Below are 19,195 nucleotides of genomic sequence, written 5' to 3'. Positions count from 1 at the left end.
AACCAATACATGATATTGTGAGGCATTTCGTAGATTATGGCTACAAAAAATAAATTCAGTGAAAAAAAATATGTTTATTTCTGACCGGGATATTATAAGCTTATATCGTCATAGTTACGCTATCAATAAAGAGTGTCATAACTCCCTTGGGACATTATAGATTTTATAATTCCCTCTACCTTTCACAAGTAAAAATAAATAAAAATGAAAACTGAACCATATTTTATTTATTCACGTCATTACAAATAATAAATGTACAATTTTGAAATGTTCCCTGAAAATTACTTCCGCCACTGGAAACAATTTCTTCTTTTGTATGGCTGGAGCTTCTGTTCACTACAGTCGAGGTACCTGCCTCTTCTGATGACAAAGTAGACAACATACGCGCCGTTTTATTTCTCAATTCAATGCTATCCTCCAAATACCCCTCCGCCACCGTGGATCTTTTCCAACCTCCGTGTCTTTTTAAGTTAGTCATAGTTGCTCCTGCATTGGCTAGAGCAGTAGCAGAAGTGCGACGAAGGCAATGTCCCGTATAGGAAGATGAGTTTGGCAATCCTAAATACATTGCGATTTTGCTGGGGATTTTCCCAAACATGTTTTTTCCAATTGGCTGAGATGTACATTTATTTTGTCGGAAGCTCAAAAAAAATCGTTCAATACCTTTAGGACGCAAAGACATATAAAGTCTTAATAAAGGCAAAGCGGAGAACTCTTTTTCATCCACAACTGTAAATTTCTTCGATACACCAGTTTTACTTTCCGGTACGTTCACTACCATAACGGAATCCCGGTCCTCTATATCCGATATCTTCATATTCAAAAGTTCCTGACTTCTGCATCCTCCAAAATAACCCATAATCAAAACAACCTATAACAAAAAAAAGGAAATAAATACACACAAAAAGGAAAATAAGAAAAAAATTACCTTATGCAATAAATGAATATCATTAGGAGCGTCCTTTAGGAATCTGATAACATCTTTAGGAGATAAAACAGCAGACTTTTTCGGCTTATAACTCTTACTCCTCCGTTTCAAAAAAGCCTGTAGTTCATTGAACTTGGTGATATCTCGTTTCTCATGTATAGTCACCATCGATTTTAGCATTGACCATTTAGTCCATAAAGAATTCGGACTATACGTTTCTGACTGAAACGAATAAACACAATTACTACCAAATCTACCGAAAAACATAGAAAATTCCTTACCAGTTCTTGAAAATATGCCAGAAATACAGTTTCAGTGACATCTTTTGGCATAACATTTTTCCGTGTCAGCCAGTCCAGATATATCTTGTATTCTTTTTGGTATACGGCTTCACTTTTCGATGGAATTAATGATTCTCTTGCTTGTTCAGCTTTTTTCAAAATATCCTCCATTATATTTGGGGTAGAAAACACGTTTTCACCGCAAACATAGCTTGATAACAAAGTTCTGTTTATAAACAAGTAACATAGCAACAACCTAGCAACAAGAAAACTCTACTATAATCAACGGTACCTGATTCAAATATACCGGGAAGGTAATGAATTGGTACATTTTTCCGTTTCAAAAATGAATAAAAATTTTATTGAAATCGGTCAGAAATAAAATTATCTATGTACCACGGGAATTAATGAGCCTTAATAACCTCAGGCAATTGCTGTCCCTCGGGCCAGAGGCCCTCGGGACGCAAACTTTGCCATCGGTAATTAAGGCCCTCCTAATTCCCTTGATACATAAATAACTATAAACGGTTTTATTGAAAAAAAAGATGATAATGATAGTGATTGCCAATGTTTCATGAAGAATTTCACTAGTTCGGACTTCCATTGTCTAATATATAAAATTATTTGAAATCTCTGAGACAACTAAAAGAAGAAAAAATGAATAGCTAAAAATAACAATTATATTAAGCAAAAATAACCTGAAATGAAATAATAGTGAAATAAAATACAAGTAAAAATGGAACGATTGAACAAAAACAAAATAATAAAGAAATAAAAATAAAAAGGTTAACATATACCATTCAACATATACAAATGATCACTTACGAGACATACTATTCAAATTGAATGTCTGCAGCCGTTTGTAGTGATCAGAATGTTGTTAATAGGTACCAACGGAATTGTTAGATTTTTTTATTACTTGGTAGGTCCAGTACGCTTTATTTTTATTTCAGCTACGTTAATAATTTTGAAATTGTTTAAATTGAAGGGATTATATTTTTAGAAGAGATTAGTTTTTGGAAAAAAGGGGTTTTGGCTTTCTACTTCTTCATCTATATACAAAAAAATGTATCCATATTCATTCATTTTTTATATAAAGATGAGAAAGCAGAAAACCAAAACTTTTCCCTTCAACTTTCTCCACTCAAAATGAATGTCAGTGTATCTATTCTCAAGAATGAATAACATTACAATAGTACATCAATCGGCTCACCACCTATTCGAAATAAATATAGCTATTTCTATGGAATTGAGAAGAATAATTTTTTTATACAAATCATCTCCATGTTTTTCTGTTTTGATAAGTGAAATTTGGAATCTCTCGCCTCAGATGAATCTATTGAAAACTATCCCTCGAAGTGCGTTTCGTTGAACAAGTGAACATCATCAAGACGAGAGTGAGTTTTTTATTCTGTTGTAGGAAAACTGTTTTCAATAGATTCTTCTTTATCATAAACCCAGTAACTTTCTCCAGAATTACTTCAAAAGTCGTACTAGTAGTAACTGCTAAATTATAATTTCAAGACAGCAGTTCTCAAACTGTTTCATTATATTTTTTCAGCAAACTCATTTTTGAAAATTTTGCTCTCGATATCCCAATCAGTATTTTTTATATTCTGTTTAGTTTTCAGTAAAATCTCTATGATACTTTTTTGTTTCAGGTTGAGGAGGTTCTTCGAAAAGACTGGAGTTACTTCAAAGTAATCAATCAGGTAAAAGTTTTTTATTGCCATTTTTGTACATAGTTCATCAGATGAGTTTCAAGACCATATTTTAAATTGAAAACTGTCATTTATTGACCTATAGTTTCTATTTTTTTTTGCTTCGTTATTACTAAAAATTCTTTTGACTACACCTGACCCCCAGCAGCCAAAATGTCATGAAGGGTATTTTTATTCAAGGGATCTTGAGGAAAATCGAAAATTATTATGTGATTCTCTTCAAACTGGCAAATACATAGCATCACAATAAAACTCTGTTACATATTTCGAGTGACAGAAATTGTAACAGTAGAATCAACAAGAAAAACAACAAGGTTAAATGTACTGAACAAAAGTGTTATTCAGCGGATCCAGAGGCTGATACAAATTTTCTGACATACACTTGACTCTGCGTATGTAGTAATAGTTTTTTCTCTGGCTCTACTGAGGTCTATATGCAACGTGCATTGGGCGACCTCGAGCGCTGGTACCTCGAGTGGAAGATCCGAGTGAACCCGGAAAAAACTCAAGCAATAACCATGGGAAGAACGATAGCTTCTCCGGCCATGAAAGTAAGAATCTCTGGAAGGGAGATTGATTGGCAAGCGCGGGTCAAGTACCTAGGTCTTCTTATAGACCGTAGGCTCACCTGGAACCCGCACCTGTTAAGCGTGAAGGCAAAGATCCAGGGTCGGGTGGCAAGCCTGTACCCTTTGATAAATAGAAAATCTAAGTTGAGCCTAAAGAATAAAATCACGATCTATAACATGATGTTCAAGTCTGTCATCATGTATGCTTCAGGCGTTTGGGGACAAGCGGCTCCGACTAACATCTCCATCTTGGAGACTCTACAAAATAAAATTCTACGGATGATTGTGAATGCTCCGTGGTTCGTGCGGAATGAAGCCATCCGCAGAGATTTGAAGCTGCCTTCCATTCAGCAATCCATCCAGTCGAGGAACCGGCGAGTTTTAGATTACGCTGAAACTCACGAAAATCCTTTAGTCAGGGAAGCTATAGATTACGCTGTAGACGACCCCTCCCGATATAGAAGGCCCCGACACTCTGTCGAATGAGGCCCCTATGTCCTCCGTTAACAGATGAATAATATCTTCATCCATCTCACCCCAGCCAGGTAGGGGTATAACGCGAAGGGCGGTATGGATGTCTGAGGACTTTCATGCCACCATCAAACACCAGTCATGACCCGTTTGTCTTTCTGACAAACACCAGTTAAAAGGGGAAGGGAGCCAGGCTTCAAACTGAATAAACTCAAGATGGATTACGTCGTCTACTGAGGTTTCTATGTCATTTGATCAATCTGCTATATATTTTCACAAAATTTTTTGGTAGCAACTAGTTTATTTCCTGTATATAAATTAGATTAGCCAGACTGGCCAAAAAGTTATCAAAATCGTGCGAATTGACTCCGTTAATCTGTTTTTGTGCGGTTTTCTTAGGTCGCAGATGTATGTGAATAAGCCACAAAGCCAACATTATCCATGCCATAGGTCAAATTCGATCTAATTTATGTGCAAGAGTCATGTAAAATTGGATGTTCAGGGTGCGCCTCTCCCAGAGAAGCCGAGGTGATGTTGTATTCCACACATAATGGCATTAATAGGCCTAGGCCTTTCTAACGAATATTTTTTTCAAATTTAAAGATAGGTAGCGCTTACTGAAAGACCCTATAGTTATTTTTTATTCATACCTTCGATCTGTGTGATTTAGGTGAATCCAATGAATCAACATCCATGAGATTGATTTGAAATACTTTTTGACTGAGGAATAATTTCGTCAAGAAAAATCATAATCTGATATTAAGTTTTATTTATCATGTAAAGAAATCGTTGGGCGTAATATGCAAACAAAATACTCAAATACTCCTTGTTCTGAATTATATTCTTCTGAAAATATCAAAATCAGTAAGAATCCAATTGTAGAAAATAACTAGTCTTTGTGTAATCATCATACCTTTATGAAATCAGAATCAATTATTCCCAATGGTCCACAAATAATTTTCGGGCAATTTTTTTAAACGGGATGTATTTTTTGTTCCATTAAAGTTTTCTAACATATCTCGAAATATGAACAAGATTTTTCGCTCTACTCTGGTCAGATTGTTCTGTGGTCTAAGGTTCTGATTCATTTGACATGAAGATTTGGCAACGCTGAAAACTATCAGATGTTGGAAATGATTGACAAACCGGAAAATACTAAAAAAACTAATAAGATGCCCAAAAGTTCATTCCGTTAATGATGTTGAGTGTATATTGTAAAGTGAGTAATGATATTTATATAGAAACCTAAACAATCTATTATGTGTTAGTAAGGTTATGTTCTAGATTTATATAGTACAATATATGTTGAAAGACTATTACTCAATTTGTAGGCAGCATGTAACTCCAGTTTAATGTGCTGAAAATATACCTTGTGTTCAACAAAATGGAAGTCAATACTGCTTTCCAAAAGAGTCTTCAGATTTATCTTCTAGCAAAGTTCCGAAACGTCACAGTAAGTGAGCAATAACAAAAGATAATAAACGAATTGAATTTCATCAAGGTAACATTAGTTACTATTTATGAATAAACCATCATATCTTCGGTAGAAACAAATCAGCTTTTCATCAGGTTATCCTAATTTTATCAATTTTATCATTTTTTGAAGACATAAAGTGGCAAACACTCAATTATTCATCAATAATTAACTCAATAATAAATTATATCTCCTTGGAATGGCCAACATCATCTATCATAATGGAATAATTTTAATCCAACCCGACATAAAAAGTTTCCCAAGTAATAACATGCAGTTTTTAAAAATTGCATGTTACAACTCAACAGATCAACAGTACTTTAACCACTTGCCCTTCAGATGATAGTTACAATAATATATCAGCTACAAATCGATCAAACATACCAAACATAATTTGGACATGAATGATAACTTTGAAAACCCTGTTATCCATGCATAAAAAATTGCTAAAGCTGATACAAGGTAATTGATGAAGCATGTTCTGCTAAAAAACCGTTACCTTTTCAGCAATAGCATAAGTGAACAGTGAACAGGATGATGAGGAAAAAACATTAAAACTTCGAGAAGAACAGGTGACCCTTTGTTCCCTTTTAGGCATCAGATGGAAGACCCATGTGTCATGGAATTCCATATGCCCCATAATTCCATTCCAATACTCTCATTTCCGCCAGTATAAATTTTCCATTACCTGTTTTTTCATCTGAAATTTTCCTGTACTGAGTACTGGTCCTCTTTAACATCCGTTGTAATTTTTTTTTGGTTTTTCGACATCACTTCTCATGTTTCATTCTCAATCATTTCATTTGGATGGACTTTAGATAAACGCAATTAATCCCTGGAATGTGATGTTGTTGGTGTGCTGTGTATTTTTTTCCTCTGCCATGATTTCATTAATTTGTAAATTTTCATTGAAAAACTTGTTATAACAATTCGATTCTAACGTATCGAATTGTTATAGTGTTTTTGTATTTTTCCCCATTATTTTACCTACTCAATAATTATTTTTCATTAGTAAATCTTTGAAGAGAAAGAAGCAACAAACAAGGCTTTTATTATTTATTTTCAACATGATGTTAGCTGATATGTGGAGAGAGATCAAGATTTCGTTTTCCATCCAAATAGTATCCATACCGAAAATGTCAGTAGAAGAAAGTGAGAACACCAAAATAACCACGAAGGTTGATCAGCCTACATATTTGGTCCCGACTAAAGATTGCAGAGGGTTCAAACTCACAGGTTTTGGAGTAAAATTCAATTACTAGTAACCGATGCATTTCAGAACAGATCCTTTGGAAAGACTGAAATCTTCCAATCCTCAAAATATGATTTTTTTTTACTAAAACATGGCTCAGGCTGAGGAAAGTTCGAAAAGAATAAAAGATGTCCTGTAAACTAATCAGTTCACCATATTTTGTTAATACATATATCTGCTGAAGTAACTGTTCAAGTACAAATTCGCGGCTATTAGGAAATTAAAATCCATAGTATTCTAGAATGTCTAACATAAGGTAACGACAAATAGTTTGTGGAGAAAGAAATGAATACGGGACTAACAGGGGTGGGTTTTTGACAGATTGACCATATTGACCGAGTAAATATGATCTTTGAAAAAACCACAGATATCCCAAAATCTAAGAAGGAATTGACAAAGCAAACGAAAAGGTAACGAAAACCGCCGATCAACTAACGAAAGCACGATGAATTCTAAGTGATTGGTCCAATATCGAGGAGAATCAACAGGTTTCTAACACCAAAGAGAAAAATAACCATCAGGGAAACGAAGAATAGTCGGCACTTCAGAACATGTGTTAGCTTCAACTTTCTATCCTGATTCTGAAAAAGAAGATATAGAGACTATTTGTCCAAGATCATATTGCTGATGCAGAATGCACCTTCACCATTGACCAACACATGAAAGGAAAATTTGTTGAGACGATCCCAAAAAATTTTGCGTGGCAAACGGTTACGGGTTAAATATTGATAGAACCTTTAGTAGAAGAAGTTCTAGCACCTCTTGGCATTCAGTTTCTTCAATTACATTTCACACATGTCATAAAATTTGTAGACGCAAACTCAAAAGTGGTAAGTCACAGGTAAGAGTGACTCAAATTTAATGGTTACTGGTTATGGTCACTTCAATAAGGAAGCTAGATATCATTGAATCAGTAGTTCTGATTTGATTATTGGATCACTAATTATCGCATTCCTTTGACTCCTTCTTCAGAAACATAATTTCGAACTCAAGTTTATTGAATTTCTCAAATTCTGCCATATATTAATGAAATCATAATAACGCAGGAGAGATATGCCAAAATGGAAAACCTAGCTAGATCTATAATCACTCGTATCAAAAACAGAATATTCTATGTAGAGTTTCTTTAATATATATTTTGCTTGAAAAGCGAAGAAAAGGGTGAAACCCCTAAGCAGCAAAAACATTTGTTGGAGATGTCTCTTTCTAGAATTCCCAAGCAAACTTTTTTCAGCATTTCTAAGCGAGGTTTCTTTGACAAACATTTTTTTTGGAAGGTGAAGAAAAGGGATAAAGCTCTAAGTAGCAAAACCATTTGCTGGATGACCTGAAAATGGATCAACAAAAATCATGAGCAAATTTTCCATTCTATTTCAATAAACATACTTTCACCTCAAGGTGGAATTTTAGGTACGGTAAAAGAAGATGATGAAATATGGAAGAAGGGCTCTAGAAAATTTCACTACTACTGAACCAGATTAGAAGAATAGAATCTAAAAATGCGATCTGAAACGATGAAATTGTATGTTGAATACAATCAAGAGAATATGATGCTCATGGTGATTCAGTAATAAGGTTAGATACATTTCATATATCATGCATTTCCATCAAATCCCTACCTCTTCTAATATAATAAACTCAGGTCTTCCTAAAAAGAGAATGTTCAGTCAGCAGCCCTGTAGTTATACTGTTTTAATTCCTATCCTGTTGCAGCAGGTCTTTAATGTTTTCCCAGATACAGTTTGCATGAAAAACAAATTAAATTATATTTCCGACAAATTTTGCGTGGGAAACGGTTATGGGTCAAATATTGATAGAACCTTCAATAGGAGTTTTAGCACCCCTTGACATTCAATTTTTTCAATTACATTTCAGACATATCATCAAGCAATAAAATAAATTTGTAGAAGTAAACTCAAAAGTCACAGGTAGGAGTGGCTTATTTTCAATTATTACTGGTTATGATCACTTCAATAAGAAAGCTAGATATCTTTGGATCAGTAGTACTGATTTGATCATTGGATCACCAATCATCGCATTTCTTTGACACCTTCTTCAGAAAGATAATTTCGAACTCATGTTCATTGAATTTCTCAAATTCTACCATATATTAATGAAATCATGATAACATACAAGAGGTATGCCAAAATTGAAAAACCTAGCTAGATCTATAATCACTCGTATCAAACACCGAATATTAGTAAAATTATTTCAAATACAAATTTAGCTCATTTAAAAGGTATATTTTGAGGAGAGATTAATTTTTGGAAGATTCCCACATTTTTGCATCAAGATGGAGAAGTAGAAGGTCAAACAGTTTTTTTCCAAATATTTATTAAAATTATTCCAGTAGCTGTTCTTGAAAGATGAGAAAAAATTGAACCCGAAGATTCGGAAGAAATAGACAAGTCAGACGCTGATTCCTTTTGCATTTGAATTCCTCCAAAGTAGGATAGTGATTTTTTCGAAGATCAAATGAATATGAATATGAATGGACTCCATAGAGTGAATTTTTATCAGTTCTAAAACCAAAATATGTTACTATAGCCTAGTATTCAAACATACATATGTATCTTCTACGTATTCATTAATGATCTCAGCAATCATGAACAAAAAAGCAATTTCTCGCTTTTTTTCTTATATATAATCAGTATTTGAATATATTTGAAACCCTAAAAATCTGTGTTCTTTGGTTAGATTGCTCTGATTCATTTCACTTAAGTTTGGCAACTCTGGAAGTTGTGAAATAATTATAGTATTCGATGAACCAGATATCGTTCATGAATTTTCACCAATGATTTTCAAGTAGTGTTTTCAAATTATAATATTGATCAAGTGGTTAGTGATATAAGACCAGAAATCAAATAGAGACACCAACGGAATAGAAGAGGTTATGATTCATGTCATCACTAGTGCCTAGGTTAGAGTAGTTGTTGAAATGAGGCTGGACATTTCGAACAAACGTGTTCATATCAATGAAAAAAATGAGTCACACTAGTCAAATTCAAGTGGAGATAATCAAATTTAGTGTTCATTAAGTGAAAGTCAGTGTTGCCTTTTCTTCAATTCTTCGGAACCGCTTCTAAGGAAATTCATCACAGTTGAAAACCAATGCAGTCAATTACATTGGATAAACTATGATAAGCGATGTATCCGTTGGCTATTATCAGAATGATCAAGTTGGTATGAAAAAAAATAATAGTTTTCATGGGTAACAGTGTAAAAAAAGAGGAGTAGTCGATAAAAACTACAGTTTTCCAAAGGAAAAGATTGAAAGTATCATAATGTGACAAAATGTTCCAGTTGGTTTGTCATATATACCCAACAGTTTAATTGGCGAATCGAATGCTCGTATACTGTCTATACCTATGTAGGATTTTCATTCAAATAATAAGATATATCTTCAAAATATTGGATGGAAGTTGATATGAGTAGGCTTCACCAATTTCAGGTCTTATTTAAAAGAACTCCGCTCTTTTCCAGTGTCATCTTTCTCGTCATGAAAACGTTGAGGGTTTCATTTCTCTTCTCCGCCTTCAATTTTCTTCCGCCATATGATGTGTGTAGCTTTTCTCTCTGATAGAATTTTGATCATCAATCTGGAGATGCCTCTTTCTAAAATTCCTAAGCAAAGTTTATTCAGCATACATTTTTGCTTGGAAGGCGAAAAAAAAGTGAAACCTCTGAGCAGCATATCCATTTGCTGTAGATGCCTCTTTCTAGAAATTCTAAGCAAAGTTTCTTTTGCATATATTTTTGCTTGAAAAGCGAAGAAAATAGTGAAACCTCTAAGCAGGTTAGATAAATTTCCTATGTCATTCATTTCCATCAAATCCCTACAGATCTGCAGAAAATACCGCAGCCCGATGAACTTATTGCGTTTTTTCACATTTTTGTATGATATCCTTCCTAACTTCCTTCTTCTACCTCTTCTAATATAATGACTCAAACTCAGGTCTTCCCTCAAAAGAGAATGTTCAGTGAGTAGCCCTGTAGTCATACTGATCTGACTCCTATTATGTTGAGGCGGTTCTCAAAAATCTTTTTCAGATATAGTTTGTATGAAAAACGGTATTTCCGAGCTAGTCTTGATGTCAATTTTGGGTTTGTAAAGCACGCGAGTGTGGCATAGCGATCTGCAAGAAGACTTGCTCATTTCGTTAATGCCTCAAATTCTTGTTCCTTCACTTCTAAGAATTGGATAAACATCTGACTGAAACACCGATGTGTATCGACTGAGAAGTCTGACATAGTCCAGCTTTTGTTCCAAGTTTGGTTTTAGAACCTCCTGTATACTGGATATCTCTCTTGAGCTTTTCGTCAGGATGACTGATCATGAACTAGTTCTGCTGATATCCATTGTGTTAAAGATGTATTTTAATTGTTGTATTTTGAATCAATTCAATTCAAATACGTTTATTATATCTTTTGGTTTGTTATATATTTGTATGCATGTTTACATTTTATGGTGCCCAGCTTCAGGCTCGAGCCTCTTCAGGGGCTGTATTGTTTTGTGTGTTTACTTTTACATAATGATCAGGTTATTGGGTTAGTGTTTGTGTATTTTAGTTTAAGTTTGTAGTGTCCTGTGTCCTAGGTTGTCCATGGGTCTTCTTTCTTTCGTGTGTAGGTCTTCTTGGTAGTTTGTCGGGTGTCGTCACTGGTTCTGGTGTTCTTGATCAGGTCTTCCCGGTTGTGGTCTGATCTTCATCTGATTCCCAGCTGGAACTCGTCTAGGACGTCTTGGAGTCTCTCCGGTATGTCCTCCAGGGCTCCCAGTAGTCTGGCTGGGGTAAATGTTCTGAGAACATATCTGTTGCTCTTTCTCCGTTCCTACACTGAAATTTCTGTTTCCCCAATCGGTCATTGCAAGATGTAAAAAGTCCAAATCATTTATCCAGAGCTGCTAGTAGTGTGATTCTTGTTGTTAGTACTAAACGAGTAGGTCTGCGCCGTACTACAAATGCGTATATTATCATGGGTATTCCGAAGTGTTGATATATTTTAGTCCTATAACTTTCACGTCAAACATTTTTTGAAAAGTACTTGAGTTTCGAATAATGTTCAACGTAAGAATTCGTCCCATTCACCAAAAACTACCACTACCATAATTTCATCACCTGTATTCTTGCCTGAAATACACCCGTTTTGAATATTCCAATAAAATGTCAAGGTCGATGTGAAAAGTTCAGATCATTTGAACAGAGCTGCTGTTACTGTGGTTCTCATTGTTATTTCTAAACGAGTAGGCCTTTGCGGCTTACCACAAATGCGTACCTATGGTATTCCCGTCAACAGTCAGCTGGATGTGAAAGTTATGTCGACATGAACTGAATAACACATGGGCCCAAGAAAAAAATGCGTTTTCTTTTGTTCAAAATTGGCTTCATTCAACATCCTAATCTCTCCATCAACAGCCAATCACTCCAGTGCCACTTTTGCAGAATGATTCATCTTTTACCTCAAAAAGGGCCCAGTTTCAACAATAACCTTTTCATTCAAGCAAAATTTCTTACAGGTGAGCATTTTTTTGAGGTCTGCGAATACAAAAAAGTCACTGGAGGCCAGATCTAGAGAAAATGGTGGATGCACAAGCAATTCGAAGCCCAATACATGAAATTTTGACATTGTTTTGATTGACTCGTGACACGGTGTGTTATCTTGATGGAACAAAATAGTCGATGAATAATTCACTACGCACATACCAAAAAACCGAGGCAATATTCTTTCCAGACGATTGTTGTGCTTTCGTGCGCTTTGGACGACGTCCACCAGTTGCCTCCATTCAGATAACGATCGTTTCGATTCCGGAGTAAATTAATGGATCCATGTTCCATCCATTGGTACATATCGATGCAAAAATTCCGATTTGTTATGTTTAAACATGACCAAACACTGCTCAGAATCATTAACAGTGAGCTGGCGCGACACCCACTTTGAACAAAGCAAATGAATATTCAATTTCTGTTGAACTTTGTCTTGTTATCAGTAAGTTAAAAAATATGTTGAGGATATTTTTGAACATCTTTTTTCAGATTCACGGTGCCAAATAACGCTAGAACTTTTTAACTCCCAATATTGAGACATAATGTAGAGATATTGGCAGTTGAAAAACATAGTGAACTGAAACTTATAGAACATGTCATCGTTGAAAGGGTACAAGTAACCTCTCGCACGTTTTCTGTGATATAAAACATTGATTGAAATACATATAGATAAATTATTTTAAGTTTACGAAAGAAAATAAGCAAAATAATCGTCCTCTGACTTGATAGGAAAAAGATTTGTTGGCATTTCAGTTACTGTTTCACAATTGTACCTTCTTCAACTATTGCTGGTTTCCTAGTGAATGTGGTTCAACTGAAAAATTGAACCACAGGCTTTTTGACATCTGAAAAAGGGAGCTCAATCAAATTCTGAAAATTTGGAAGATAACTTCAGAAAAATTAAAAAACCATTGTGTTGCTAGCCTCATTTATTGAAAAAGAAGTTGTATGATGGAATTGGCCGATACTTGATAAAAATCCATAACTGAAGTTTTCAAAAAATACTTCATTGTGATATTTTCACAAAACGCAATACGTGTTTCGCCATATAATGTCTTATTCGGGCATGTGTTTACTGACTGTCTTTACTAACTAATTAGTTAGTGAAGACACGCCCGAGAAGAAAGCCATTGTATGGCTTTTCTAGTACTTACTCCTCAAAATGTGCAAGTGATTCTTTTGGACAGTGCTCAGTGCCTACTACAATTTGCTGCTTTGCTAATGTTACCAGCTTACTGTCTGTCTAACCTTTCCAACGAGGTCAAGGCCTTACCAAGGGGAGAAGTGATACACCTCATTATGATATTTTCACTCAACAGATTACAAAACCACGATTAAGTATCGGTCATTTCCTAACATATTTCAAGCACTTTAGCAAAAATAATGTCTTCCAGCTTAGTATGACTACTGCAGCTCTAATTCTTGAAATTTAGCAGTTTAACTCGTGTAATGTTCAACAAATTGGAAATTGTGTGAACATTATAAAGTCAGTGAGCAATTTCTTCAAGGAATCTGCCGGAAAAATTAAAACATTCAAAGATGATATTGAAATGTTTCTTTTCCGAAACAGGTTGGAAAATCTTATTCATATGTGAGACATAACATGATAGATCATTGGAATTCAATGAGGTTTCTGAAGCAATTAAGGAAATACTAGAGAAAATGAGTGATGAACCTAATTCAGATTCTTCTGAGAAAACATGTGTTTACATCCCACTGCCTCCACCAAATGTGATATGAATTAATATTTCTCTTCTGTTCCATTTTGACACAATCTTTCAATCTCTTTTATATGTTCTATCGTCAGCTCATATCATGTCAATTCAATTTTAGCCAATATTTACAAAGTGGGGAAAAAATTGATACATTTTGTGAAACTTCAATGCCTGCAAACAATGTATCCATATCGATAAACGATGCCACCGAAATTCGATGCAGTTTTTCGGTCAAGAGTTATTATGAAATTGATACTTCCATTTAGAAAAAGAAATTTCTGAATTCAAATAATCTTGAATCAGAGAGCAATGCGTGGAGAGTCAAAGAGAAAAATGAAGAGAATAGTAAGCAACCAAGCTGTTCAATAGAGGCTCTAAGTGATTGCAATGCTGATGCTTGCTCGCATTTCCTGTTGAAAATATTGTTCACATGGCCTGTCAATACCTGCACCGTAGATCGATCTTCTCAGAAAATTAAAAACTTATCAAAATATCTCAACGAATGTTTCTGTGGGAAAGTAATGGAACGGTTCGTGGCCAAAAGAGCTAGAAAATTGATCTGATATATTTTGACTGTTCAGTTGATCTTTTATATATTTTCTTCTCTTATTAACTTTCTAATAAATTCCGAAGGATTCTTAAAATTTCTCACTTTCTTCGAATGTTTTCAAAAGTGCACTAAATCACAAGAAATCATTTTTGCTGGAGATCATTTTCACAATAATGACTTCAAACTGAAAAAAAAAATTTATGATGTTATTCCGAACACCCTACAGCAACAAAAGTTCCATTTTCAAAAACTTTCTTAAGACTTCAATGCTACTTCATCTGAAAAATCTAGAAACCTAGGTTTACTTTGAAAATACTCGAGCAACTTCTCAAACAATGATCATATCATATAACCTTTGGTTATAGGTTAGCCAAAAAATAATTTAGGCGACCTTTCGCCGTTAAATTCGATTGCGGTGGTAGTCGTTCATCTTGAGTGAGTTTCTCAACATTTCACAAGAATGATTGGTTGTCTTCTCCTTTAGTACGAACTCTTGTTTTCTCCGGAAGGTGTCATCTACGTGTGTGGCAAAAATGTTTTATCTGAAAATATCCTACGCTTGTCAGTATACTTTGATACATTTCACATGAATTTGACAGCAGTCATTGATACAAAATGTTCGAGGTGTTGAATAAATGAGGAGAACTAATTAAAAGAGAGGTTACCGATTCCGAGGCAGTTATGAAAAGATGACTGCATCTTTAGTTGTTTTTGAATAAAAACATACTATTTTCTGGATCAAACTGAAAGTTAGCTCTAGTTTTTTTGCGAGTTTTCAAGATATTCAACAAACAAAATCTGTAATTTCATTAATGAGTATATGATGATAGCTATTTATCATATATCATATATTTTACTCACGCGAGGTGAAAATTAGCAAGTTGTATAACTATTGACATTTTATGATTGCAAAAACAAAAATTATTTCTCAATCACTGTAGTATATTATGAAGTCAAAGACATTACTGACTGCCAACATGTACAACATAAATCAGATGTGATCAAACTTTGGTGTAACGATAATCGTCTACAACTGAACGTATCCAAATGTAAAATAATATCATTCACAACAAAAAAGCAAACTTTATTGTACGATTATTCAATCAACAATACTACAATCAACCGCATACACGAGATAAAAGATCTTGGTATAACATATGACAGTGAATTAACATTTACAACACATTTACTGATGCAAAAAGGATGCTTGGATTCATTTACAGAAATGGCAAAAACTTCAAAAGTATTACCACCTCAAAATTGCTATATTTTGCGTATGCCAGATCTATGTTAGAGTATGGCTCTGTGTTATGGAATCCAATTTACGACTACCAAAAAACATCAATTGAGAGCGTGCAGAAGAAGTTCCTCAAATACTTATGTCTAAAAGTTGATGGACAATACCCCAAGAGAGGCATCGATCATAACATTTTGTTGACACGATCACCATTAAATTTTGTGTGTAGTAGCTTCAATAAAATCTGTGAACATTGCGATATTCATTTCGACTCTCTGAACGCCTTGGTTTCATGTATCCACATTCACTTTTAATTATTCTATAAATAATATTTGTGTCAGTACTGCTTGCAACTTTTTGTGTTATATACTCAATTTTTCAATCCCCTTTTGAAATTCTACGTATATGAATATTTTATATATACTTTGTTTTAGCATTTACTACATTTCTACATTCCATTATTTTTTATATTTATTTCTAACTAGGTACTCATGTTGGAAACTAATCGCTTTTTTTAGTATTACACTATTTTTTTAATTGTCTGATGTTCAGAGCATTTTATGAAAGATTAGGTATATTCGCCTCATGCTTTAATGCCTAAAATAATTATCATTATGAACTTTCAAGTACAATCGAAGAATCATTATTATGAAACGTCAGTGGAAAAAACTTTTATAGCATCCCAAATTTGGTAGTGACAGGTCAGCTCCACACACAGAGGTATTGTTACACATGTTCGAAAACGATCAAAATCTTGTCCTTCGGTCATATTGCTCTGATGCATTTCGTTATATTTGGCAACGTCGGGAGATACAAACCAATTGCAACATTTGATAACAAAGAAAACGTTTCCAAATCACCATCGAAGATGTTTAAAATATATATTTTCAAGTGCTAATGTGATGCGAATGATTCAAAGTGACTAGTGATATAAACAAATAGGTAAAAATCGTGAATCAGACAGTAAAGGTTATGAATCGTGTCATAACTATTGTCTGGGTTATAGCAATTGAAGAAATGAAGCTGGGGATATACAGGAATGTACCTGAATACGTAGGAATGTGAACTGCTAAGAAACACCAGTCAATTTCAAGAGAAAAATTCAGCTGTTATGTTCAACTAAAGGAAAAGTCAACGTTGCCTTTTATTCCACTATTCAGATTTAGGTACAAAAAACTGGTTATTTTAGAGTGAGTATGATATTAATCATACTAGAGATGCTTTCAAATGATATACCCATTTGTATCTAGCAGGATAATTTCAAATTATTGGGCAAAACATGGTTTGAAAAATTGAACCACTGGATTTTTTGATGGTAACCTCAAAAAAACTGGGAAGGATTCAAATAGAAACCTCAGTTGTCTAACAGAAATCAAGTGATGGTTGGTATTGTGTTATTTTTGTCGACAAATATCATTTGTGGCTGCTTTGGCTGTTTTGGCGATAATTCGCTATGCAATGAGAAAAACTGAAGCTTGGAACAATCACATCAATCAGCACGATTTTTTAGAATCGTATCCGATCTAATTTCGAAGATGGAGCGTTCTTATCGTATTCCATGTATCATTGATCATCCAAAATCCATTCTTCGTTACCGGTCTACTCTTCTCTGTGATACATTTCCATCTCTGTTGAACTCAAATGGCTCGCTTTTCTTTATTTCTGCCTATTTTTCAATGTCCAACACTGAGTTTGAACCCATTGGCAAGAAATAGATGAAAATCAGTGACATACCCAGGTTCCTACGAATGCAATAACTTTATCGTGAAATGAGAGTACTTGAATTGTATCTGCAGAAAGTGTGGCGGTTAAAGATGAAATTTTACCAATTTAGCAGAAGAGAGAGGAAAGAAAATCACCAAATAACGTGTGGCACAGGAATTAGGACGACCGACCCTGACTAAAACAGCCCCTTCAGATATCAACAATGCGGGTACCGAACCTGGGAATATTTTCGAATATTCAGATATGATAAGGACCTGATGCTGAGTATATCTGTATAGAGTAGGGAGGGTGAGTATAGACCCATAGCACTTAGGCCACATATGACCCATTGTACATCCCCCTGAGGAGTTGTCCTTCTAGGTGAGGGAGCTTTCCTGCAGAGACAGCCGGTTCCTTGCCTTTATTCAAGGCGGAGCTCTTGGTGCCCACCGCAAGAAGTGACCTTGCTGTTGGAGGTGGAGTGGGGGACGAGGAGGGTGCACTTATAGTTGCTGCCACTCCTACGTCTTTCGCCCTCTTTCTCCTTTTGGCCTCGGCACCGCAAATGCACTTACAATTTGGCCTTTGTATTACATCACGAGGTGATCTGCTATGTCCAGCCTCATTCCAAGCGGTAGATTGGGGTGGTCATTTCTGTTCATCCCCAACCACCGCCTTAGATTGAGGTGAGCATTTCTGTCCAGCCTTGGGATTGGTTTTAATTGTTTCAGTTTTTTGTTTCATTCATGTGTGTTCCCACGATCAGCAGGGAAAGAGTTGGTCACCTCTGGCAGAGCCCCGCATTACCAGAGGTAGGACCAGTTCCCCAAGGGAATCGGAGACCCTGTCCGTAGGGCCACATTGGCTTCCTGGCAAGGACTCTAGTCCCCTAGCCGTTCCCCTATCCGCCACCTGGGGACGCGCCCTATAGTTAGCCCAACCCACGAGGATGCTGAGTATAAAAACGCGTACTTACAAGAAACATACTGAACCTTGAAAAAATTTTGAATGAAAGGTAGAATATCTTTTCCACACCAGAAAAAAATACTCTTCCTCCACGCATGTTTCGCTGATCAAATTAGCTTCCTCAGGAGATGCATGAAACTGGTGCTAGTGTGAGGAAAGTGTCCCTATTCTACCTGTCAACTAAAAAATAGCTTCAACTTGAAGTTATGCGAAAAAATAATCCAGTGAAAGAATCAATAGTGGACAAAGTTCAGATCAATAGAAAATCTGTTCATATGTGGTGAAAGGAAAACTGAGAAGCTCACCCCGAAATGTTTCGTGATGGGAATCATTAATGAGTCCAGCTTGTTAGTCACTTATAATTGGAATTTTATCTGTCAAAGATATGCATCAAGGGAAACATGTTTATGTGTAAATGACTGACGGTTCATCTCGTTGTGTTCTCAAAATACAGAATTCTTTGTATTAAACGCATCGAATGAAAATATTTCCTTCCTGGCGTTTTCACGAATAATTTCAGATTTTTGGAAGGGAAGATAATGCTTTATGAAACATTACCAAACTCTGTAGAAAAGCTGAGAATACTTTTTTCAATTGATTTATTGACTAATAATTTTTCCGAATGTGGAAGATTGAAAAGCATACGAAAACAACTGACTTAACTTCTCCCAATGTATTTCTTTAGGCATCAATTCAAAATACAAAATGATCCTCAAATATCCATATGAATATTTGTATAAAATCATAATTTTTCAATAACTCATAACAGCCTCTAGAATCA

General features: G+C 35.0%; 1 protein-coding gene across 1 annotated transcript; it reads right to left on the bottom strand.

Moving 5' to 3' along the window:
- Window positions 1-209: 209 nt before the first annotated feature.
- On the bottom strand, window positions 210-1,730 carry LOC141485259 (uncharacterized). The gene is made up of 3 exons (XM_074181619.1): window positions 1,210-1,730; window positions 929-1,150; window positions 210-871 (listed from the first exon to the last, which is right to left on the bottom strand). Exons 1-3 carry the CDS (start codon window positions 1,378-1,380, stop codon window positions 224-226), a joined length of 1,041 nt encoding a protein of 346 aa, XP_074037720.1. The 5' UTR covers window positions 1,381-1,730; the 3' UTR covers window positions 210-223.
- Window positions 1,731-19,195: the final 17,465 nt, after the last annotated feature.

The sequence above is a fragment of the Leptinotarsa decemlineata genome, unplaced genomic scaffold, assembly GCF_025532065.1.
Source record: "Leptinotarsa decemlineata unplaced genomic scaffold, Ldec_3_MD MMD2_tig00026314_RagTag_RagTag, whole genome shotgun sequence".
Taxonomy (NCBI): domain Eukaryota; kingdom Metazoa; phylum Arthropoda; class Insecta; order Coleoptera; family Chrysomelidae; genus Leptinotarsa; species Leptinotarsa decemlineata.
The sequence above is the reverse complement of the archived record's forward strand: the minus strand, read 5'-3'. Positions and strand labels throughout refer to the sequence as shown.